The 8,656-nt window shown below is 38.8% G+C and overlaps 2 protein-coding genes across 3 annotated transcripts; one reads left to right on the forward strand and one right to left on the reverse strand.

The window, feature by feature from the left end:
- Nucleotides 1-653: 653 nt before the first annotated feature.
- On the forward strand, nt 654-1,649 carry LOC112789205 (thioredoxin-like protein YLS8). 2 transcript variants are annotated; one of them, XM_025831001.2, is made up of 3 exons: nt 757-937; nt 1,061-1,090; nt 1,158-1,649. In XM_025831001.2, the coding sequence occupies exon 3, from the start codon at nt 1,158-1,160 to the stop codon at nt 1,464-1,466; it is 309 nt and encodes a 102-aa protein (XP_025686786.1). In that variant the 5' UTR covers nt 757-937; nt 1,061-1,090; the 3' UTR covers nt 1,467-1,649. The 2 variants fall into 2 exon arrangements, with proteins under 2 accessions (XP_025686785.1, XP_025686786.1); XM_025831000.3 differs by lacking the exon at nt 1,061-1,090 and having other exon boundaries at nt 654-937.
- Nucleotides 1,650-5,046: 3,397 nt separating this feature from the next.
- On the reverse strand, nt 5,047-8,105 carry LOC112789206 (uncharacterized). The gene is made up of 10 exons (XM_025831002.3): nt 7,711-8,105; nt 7,570-7,631; nt 7,181-7,324; nt 6,819-6,929; nt 6,479-6,683; nt 6,332-6,390; nt 6,112-6,164; nt 5,811-6,033; nt 5,617-5,725; nt 5,047-5,518 (listed from the first exon to the last, which is right to left on the reverse strand). The coding sequence occupies exons 1-10, from the start codon at nt 7,955-7,957 to the stop codon at nt 5,256-5,258; spliced, it is 1,476 nt and encodes a 491-aa protein (XP_025686787.1). The 5' UTR covers nt 7,958-8,105; the 3' UTR covers nt 5,047-5,255.
- Between the last annotated feature and the right edge of the window lie 551 nt (nt 8,106-8,656).

Genomic DNA, 8,656 nt, shown 5'->3' on the forward strand with positions numbered 1-8,656 from the left:
ATATTCTTCTTCTTCCTAGTCTTTTAAAGTTGGTGCAACTAAAAAAGAGTATACATAACATCATTGTGATTGGATATTTTGTAATGTATGTTGATTGTTGAACCCGAAAAATACATGGATTTTATTGAATGAAAAGGAAAATCCTTTTCATTTGTCACCACTTTGAACTATCAAACCCATTGCCGTTCTCAAAAATTTATTTGTGGGACTCGGTTAATGCATGAAATAAATCTTTCATTTTATATTTGAATTGAATTCTGACAATTAACTTATCAGATTATTTCTATTCTTATGAAAGTATAGAATTTATAAATACTTGTATAATTTTAAAACAAATCTTATGCATATTCTAAAATTTATTTTATAATGATTTTTTAGGATAGAATTTTCTAAATTAAACATAGTTGTGAAATTCGGAACTAATAACTAATTTCTAAAACGTTTTTTTTTGGTGACTAATTTCTAAAACGTTTAATTCAGTTTTGTGGGCGTTCTGATAATTTTATAATTGAAATGAATTTTATTTCTTTAAAGAATCCTTTTAAAAAAAAGGATAATTTTGGAAGGAAAAAAAGAAGTGTGTTTTTGGAGAAGGTCAACACGGCTGCGTTTTGAGGACGCTGAGAATATGCAAGGCTGAGAGAGCTGTTTATAACGAACTTCTGTGAAGCGCGCTTCTAGACACTTCTGTTTTCTGTTGGCCTCTTCTTATATACGCGAGTCCCCTTTATATCTATCTATATAGAGATTTAGAGAAGAAGAAGAAGAAGAAGTAGGAGGATTGCGATTTGGGAGGGAAGTGAAGAGAGAAGAAAGGATGTCGTACTTGCTGCCGCACTTGCACTCCGGTTGGGCGGTGGATCAGGCCATTCTCTCCGAGGAAGAACGCGTTGTGGTCATCCGCTTCGGCCATGACTGGGACGACACCTGCATGCAGGTTCGTAACCCTAAACCCTACTCTCTCATTTTCATTCATGCTTGAGGGATTCATTCATTTATCTCTATAATTATAATATCCTATTTGCAATTTTATCTCTTGCCTTCTTGTATTGTTTTGAAGGTTGCTGATGGGAAGCTTTTAAATTAAGAGGTAGATCACACTGCTTACCCTTTCATTTCATCTATTACTATGCGATTAACGCCTTTTGAAAATTCAGATGGATGAAGTGCTGGCGGCGGTTGCGGAGACCATAAAGAGTTTTGCGGTGATATACCTGGTGGACATCACGGAGGTGCCGGATTTCAACACCATGTACGAGCTCTATGATCCATGCACAGTCATGTTCTTCTTCAGGAACAAGCACATCATGATCGATCTTGGCACCGGTAACAACAACAAGATCAATTGGGCACTCAAGGATAAGCAGGAGTTCATTGACATCGTTGAGACTGTGTACAGGGGTGCCAGGAAGGGACGTGGTCTTGTTATTTCTCCTAAGGATTACTCCACCAAGTACCGCTACTGATTGCTACTTGTTCTTCTCTTTGATTTCATGCGCTTGAAAATCTTTATTCTGTTATTGTAAACCCTTAACTCATTAGCCTTGTATATTGATTAGCTGAATACAACAACAAACAACAACAACAAAGCCTTGTCCCACTAAGTGGGGTCGACTACATGAATCAAGCGACGCCATTGTGCTCTGTCATGTATCATGTCTACAGAGAGACCGTTTACATGTAGATCTCGTTTGACCATCTCATGGATGGTCTTCTTAGGTCTTCCTCTGCCTTTCGTCCTTTGTCCATCTTCCATCTCATCCACCCTCCTGACTGGATGTTCTATCGGTCTTCTTCTCACATGTCCAAACCACCTGAGACGCGATTCAACCATCTTTTCCACAATGGGTGCTACTCCAACTTTCTCCCTTATATCTTCATTCCTTATTTTATCCAATCGCGTATGACCACTCATCCATCTCAACATCTTCATCTCTGCCACACTCAGCTTATGTTCGTGCTCCCCTTTAGCCGTCCAACACTCCGTACCATACAGCATAGCCGGTCTTATAGCGGTGCGATAGAATTTACCTTTAAGTTTTAAAGGCACTTTTTTGTCGCATATAAAACCAGATGCACTCCGCCATTTTGACCAACCTGCTTGGATCCTATGATTTACATCATGTTCAATCTCTCCATTATCCTGTATGATGCACCCAAGATACTTAAAACTTGTAACTTTTCGTAGGATGTTCTCTCCAATTTTCACCTCTAGATTTGAGTTTTCCCTTCTCAAACTGAACTTACATTCCATATATTCCGTCTTGCTACGGCTTATGTGCAGACCATACACTTCTAGCGCTTTTCTCCATAACTCCAACTTCTTATTTAAGTCTTCCCTTGACTCTCCCATAAGAACGATATCATCGGCAAAAAGCATGCACCATGGCACAGGCTCTTGGATGTGCTCTGTGAGTACTTCCAAGACTAATGTGAAAAGGTATGGACTTAAGGATGATCCCTGGTGTAATCCTATACCAATAGGGAATTCCTCTGTCACACCACCTTGAGTCTTCACACTAGTTGTGGCCCCATCATACATGTCTTTAATTGCCCGAATATATGCGATCCTTACTCTCCTCTTTTCTAAAATCTTCCATAAGACCTCCCTTGGTACCCTATCATACGCTTTTTCCAAATCAATAAACACCATGTGTAGATCCCTTTTATTACTACGATACCTCTCCATCATCCTTCTTAATAGGTATATCGCTTCAGTGGTAGATCTGCCTGGCATAAATCCAAATTGGTTCTCTGTTACTTGTGTCTCTTTTCTCAACCTCCGTTCTATCACCCTTTCCCATAACTTCATAGTATGACTCATAAGCTTAATCCCCCTATAATTTCCGCAACTTTGTATATCCCCCTTATTCTTGTAGATAGGTACCAAGGTGCTCTTTCTCTACTCATCAGGTATCTTCTTTGACCTTAAAATCTCATTAAAAAGCTTGGTTAACCAGTTGATGCCTTTTCCTCCAAGACCCTTCCAAACCTCAATCGGGATATTATCAGGTCCTACTGCCCTGCCATTTTTCATCTGCTTTAGAGCCTCTTTTACCTCGAAGTCTCGAATCCTTCGATAGTAGTCAAAGTTTTGATCTTCTTCCCTTGTGCACAATCGACCAAGGCTCGGAAGAGTCTTCTGTCCCTCATTAAATAACTCGTAGAAGTAGCTCTTCCACCTTTCATTAATCTTCTCCTCTTGAGCCAACACCTCTCCATCCTTATCCTTTATGCACTTAACCTGATCCAAATCTCTCATTCTTCTTTCCCGGCTCTTTGCAATTCTATATATACCTTTTTCTCCTTCTTTCGTGCCCAAAGACTGGTAGAGACCCTCATATGCTCTTGTTCTTGCTTCACTTACAGCCACTTTTGTCTCTTTCTTAGCCGCCTTATATTTTTCCCAGTTATCTGCATTGCGGCATAAAGACCACTCTTTAAAGCATTCCCTTTTTATCTTTATCTTTTCTTGTATACTCGCATTCCACCACCAGGACTCCTTGTCTCTTGGTCCTATTCCTTTAGATTCACCAAAACTTTCTTTTGCTGTTTTTCTAATAACTTCTGCCATCTCCCTCCACATCTCTTCCGCGCTTCCATTCCCATCCCACTTTGCCTCTTCTCCTACCCGTCTTAGGAAGCTTCTTTGTTCCTCACCTTTCATCCGCCACCACCTCGTCCTTGGGTTCTTCGTATGATGTCTTTTCCTCAACTTTTGCTCAACGCGAAAATCCATGACGAGCACCCTATGTTGTGTTGTCAAACTCTCTCCCGGGATAATTTTACAGTTAATGCAAAATTTCCGGTCGACTCTCCTCAACAAGAAGAAGTCGATTTGAGAGCTTGTCATGCCACTCTTATAGGTTATAAGATGTTCGTCTCTCTTTTTAAAACATGTATTTGCGATGAGAAGATCAAAAGTTGAGGAAAAGTCCAAAATAGTTTTACCCTCGGCATTGATCACCCCGAAACCATGGCCTCCGTGAATACTCCCATATCCAGTCACTTCTCTCCCAACATGGCCATTTAAATCTCCTCCTAAGAAAATCTTATCTCCCATAGGTATGCCTTGAACCAAACTCTCTAGATCCTCCCAAAACCTTATCTTGTGTTGTTCGTCCAAACCCACTTGCGGTGCATAGGCGCTAATCACATGGAAAGCACCTCCCTCCACCACAAGTTTGATAGAGATGATCCGATCTCCCACCCTCTTGACATCAACTACGTCCTTCTTCCACTGCTTATCCACAATTATTCCAACTCCATTCCTATTCTTCACCTTTCCTGTATACCAAAGTTTGAAACCAGAAGAATCCAACTCCCTAGCCTTTGCACCAACCCATTTCGTTTCTTGTAGGCACATAATGTTAATCTTCCTCCTTGTCATGGTGTCCACCACCTCCATGGACTTTCCTGTTAGAGTGCCTATGTTCCATGTCCCAAATCTCAACCTTTTATCGCTTCGACCTTTACCTTTTCCTTTGTGAACTAGCTTATTTACCCTCGTCCGTTCACGAAAACGCGAGAACCCTTGCTCATTTAACACTACATCCGGGCACCGATGCAGCGGCTCTTGCTTTGACACCGTACTCGAGCCATACGGCGCGTTGCTTCCGGGCAACGACCTAGTTTTAGCGCAATAATGTCTTTGATTCATGTCATGGGGGTTCGGCTATATTTTTACGTTGGTTGCCGAAGACCTAACACAACCCTCCTCCTTTATCCGGGCTTGGGACCGGCTATGTACCGCACGTGTAACATAGGCGGAGTTGATTAGCTGAATAGAAACTAGAAATTGATCCTGTGGCCTTGGCCATTGTCTGAGCCCTATTTAATGGTTGAATGTTAGTGAGACATGTACTTTATTCACGGATTCTGATGATAAACATATCAAGTGAGTTCTTATTAACTCTTTCTTCACTGTTGTTAATAATAATATTCCAAGCTTTGGCTCATGCACCCTTTATTGCTAAATAAGTAAATATACAATTTTACATCATAAACAATATAATTCTATTAATATTAAATTATTCATAGATGTGCTTTATTTGAAAATAAATTCAGCAGAATACTATTTTTTCACCATTTGGTAATTTAGGGTGTTAGAATGTAGTTGTACATAGCTTAGTGGAGAGAGATTAATTGTTATTTCCCCTTATTATGATGAGAAAGTTATACAACATGAAACTCTTACAATAAAATATAAACCAAAAAAGCTCTAAAACTACTCTTACGTTGGCTTTATTTATATTTTATTGGAAAGGAACTGGAGCACCCTGATTCTTGTTCACTATTGCCATTGCCTTGTAGCGGGTACCCATGCCAATTGGAATACAATCATCTGAACCTTCCCAAAAGGGTGCTTCACCATCACCTACAAGGCGCCAATAACCTGTCCTCAAAGATTCAGCCTGCTCCTCTGTGCAGTTCTGAAGCAGTGCTTCAACACGGAAATTTATTCCAAGGTTTCCAAGAAACTGAGATTGAGTAATTGGCCCATGTACAGACACCTCTCCTGCATTGATATATTATTAAATTAGTTGGAAACTGATATTTAGTTTTTGAGCAAATGTATGCACTCCTCCTAGAATCGTGAGGAAATGCAAAAAACACCTGAAGCTTCCTCTGCAGAATGTCTGATTGATGCAAAATCAACGTAGGCACTAAGATCAGCAGATCCAGGATTATCTAGTATGTCGACAAACTGGTGTTTCCGTATCGCCTGCATAAATTCATAAATCCATTGAACAATGTATTCACCAAACACATCAATTAAAGAGAATTTCTAAGTAGGGAGAGATATTAACCTGGAGACTGTCTGAGATGACTCCGTCCAAGCCATAGTCAATGATCAAAGCGCCACCGCCATCGGAACTTATCCTATTGACAATGGTCTCAGTTAACTCCATAGCTTTGGGGCAAACTTCAATTTGATTAAGTTTTGATATCTCCTCAGTTGTTGCCCACTTGCACCGCTTCAATAGATACAGAGTAGCAGGTGTAGGCTGTGGAGATAGAACAAAACGAAACCTGTCCATAAAATGTAAAAAGGTATCAATTTTGTCTAAACCAAGCATAGACAAAATTGTATTAAACTGAAACACTCACGATGAATCTTCAGCGACATCGACCATTTTCTCACACCAGCCACGAGATGCTCTCTGTTCATAGAAAAGAAAATCACACTATATAGAAATATGATGCCAATAAAATGGAAAGCAGAAAGGTTGAAATAATGTCAAAATGACAAATAGCCAAAACACAGTGGAAGATAAATGGAAGAAGTCCTTGGTTTGAATTCATCTAAGCAACACGAGCATAATATTACCTGAAATTGATGGATAGGTAGGGCATCAAAGAACTCGTGTGCAATGATAATTGTTGGCACTGCCAATCAAAGGAAGAGCTTGGTCATGACATTCTTTGAATATAGTATAACAATACAATATCTATGTTATTGCACAACATAACATACATCCTGAAGGAACCTCTTCCAGCAAGGTATGCCATGAAACAGGAGTACCAGCCAATGAGCTGATGGTTCTTTTAACAGTATCTTGGGCTTCATTCTCTTCATCAACACATTTCAACTTTTGGTGCTGAAGCTTCTGTAGTGCTGGACTACATTCCACCAGGTGTACATTCAATGACTTTGTGAAATTCTTAAATTTTGAAGCACCCTATAGGATGTTGAAACTTTGCTAATCATAATGATATCTTGTCTTTAAATGCACAATTAACAGTATAACCAAAAGATCCAGAAACTTGAATAGAGGTTCCAATATAAAGCATATCAACATTGTGTGGTTTCATACCCGAAGAAGATCAGCCATAAGAGTTCCTCGACCTGGACCAAGTTCAATCAGATTTACTCTTTCGGGTTGCCCCATTTGCTCCCATAGACACATCACCCAGACACCAACCATCTGATTTTTACATAAACAAGATCAAAATAATCAAATTCGAGACTTCACCTAAACCCTGCAGGTTAGATAAACATTAATCATAAAACTCAACTCATAAGCTCATAAAAGTTTAGTCTCAAGATGGTAAAGTTAGCTTCTGGACCTAAATTTGCACCCTTGAACAGGACATTAGAATCCATCTACCAAGCTATGAAAATGGAAAACACAATAGAACTAGAGTTCATGGCTCATAAAAGAAAAATTGAACTTACCTCACCAAACATCTGGCTTACTTCAGGAGAGGTTATAAAATCACCTTCTGCTCCAAAAACATCTCGATTGATGTAGTAGCCAGCTTTAGGATTCGTCAGAACTTCTGACATGTACTCACCTACTGAGATTGGGCCTCCACGAAACTGGGAATTCAACAATAATAAGCACCAAGCCACAAGCATTTATTAAAGCTGAATATTTCAATACTACCATAAGGGTTTAAAAGGGGGAAAATAGTTTTTTTTTTTTTTAAATATGATATAAAATTGAATTCAAAACTATTAGTTATAGATTGTCAAGTTCAATGATAGGATATAAAGTTTACAACTTTTAACATACTACAATGATAGAATCCAATTCAAGCAAGGAAGGGAAGAAAAAGGTGAACCTTGATGATCCCTTTGAGGTGCTTGACGAGGTCAGGATCCGAATTGGGCGTGTGGGAATGGTCTGAGAGAAGCAATAAGAGTGAGTGGTAGAAAAAGAAGGAGCAGAAGAAGAAAGGAATGGGGTTTGAGGAGAATAATACCAGGTGGGTTGTAAAGGGAAGAGCGGTCGATGGAGATTGAAGAGGGTGCAGAATGAGAATCAGAAGAAGCGCTCTTTGTTGGGTCGTCCACGTTTTCGACGAAATGAGTGTGAGGAGAAGAAAAAGAAGAAGAAGAGGATGTGGCGGAGAAGAAGGAGAAGGGAGAAGAAAGCATGGAGCGTTTTGGCGATGGCAAGTAAGCATTGTTGGCTATGTAACTGCGATGGCGTAGAAGTTTTCTCAGCATTTTCGGTGCTCGTTTCTCTCTTCCCTTCGTCACAGTAACTTTGCTCAATGTTCAGGCCTCTTTGGCCTTCGCCTTTTTTGCACAGAATTGAAGCTTTCTCGATAATCTAATAACACCAAGGTTGCCAAAACCAAACCGGTTAATAAATCGATTGAGTAACTGGTCATGGTTTAATGGTTTAATCATAGGGAGAGACGCGTAAAACGTCTTTCCGTAAAAACGCTTACGTCTCCCATTATTATTGGACGTATTAATGAATCCATTATTTTTTAACTTTTTAACAAAGAATAATATTAGGAGACCAGTAATATTTGTGATTGGTAGTCATCAATGATGATTTAATGGTGTGAGATTGGTGTGAAATTTTATCCAATAGCTCACCTTTCTTTGCTGGTTACATACTGACCAAAATACAATAAAATTGTTGGCTCCCTAGATTTTTCCTTTTAACAAATTAGAATAAAACTGATTTTTTATAATAATAAAAATAAATCTAATTTTTTTTAGACATTTAATTGTATTTTTAAATTTTTAGAGATTTAAATGTCTACAAAACAAAAAGTTAGGGATATATTTATTTTTTTATCAAAAAATTTAAAAATATTCGGTTTAAATTATGTAATTCGATTGAATCGTCTAATAATTATAATACAGACAATTGAGTTTATTATTGTTGCTATAATAAACCAATTTTGTTTT

This window comes from Arachis hypogaea, chromosome 3 (genome assembly GCF_003086295.3).
Source record: "Arachis hypogaea cultivar Tifrunner chromosome 3, arahy.Tifrunner.gnm2.J5K5, whole genome shotgun sequence".
Lineage (NCBI taxonomy): Eukaryota > Viridiplantae > Streptophyta > Magnoliopsida > Fabales > Fabaceae > Arachis > Arachis hypogaea.

Coding starts and splice junctions, on each gene's coding strand:
- LOC112789205 (XM_025831000.3), top strand. CDS start 818: ATGTCGTACTTGCTGCCGCACTTGCACTCCGGTTGGGCGGTGGATCAG. Junction 938..1,157: donor GGGACGACACCTGCATGCAG/GTTCGTAACCCT, acceptor TTGAAAATTCAG/ATGGATGAAGTGCTGGCGGC.
- LOC112789206 (XM_025831002.3), bottom strand. CDS start 7,957: ATGCTGAGAAAACTTCTACGCCATCGCAGTTACATAGCCAACAATGCT. Junction 7,632..7,710: donor TTCCCTTTACAACCCACCTG/GTATTATTCTCC, acceptor TGCTTCTCTCAG/ACCATTCCCACACGCCCAAT. Junction 6,034..6,111: donor GATGTCGCTGAAGATTCATC/GTGAGTGTTTCA, acceptor TTTTATGGACAG/GTTTCGTTTTGTTCTATCTC.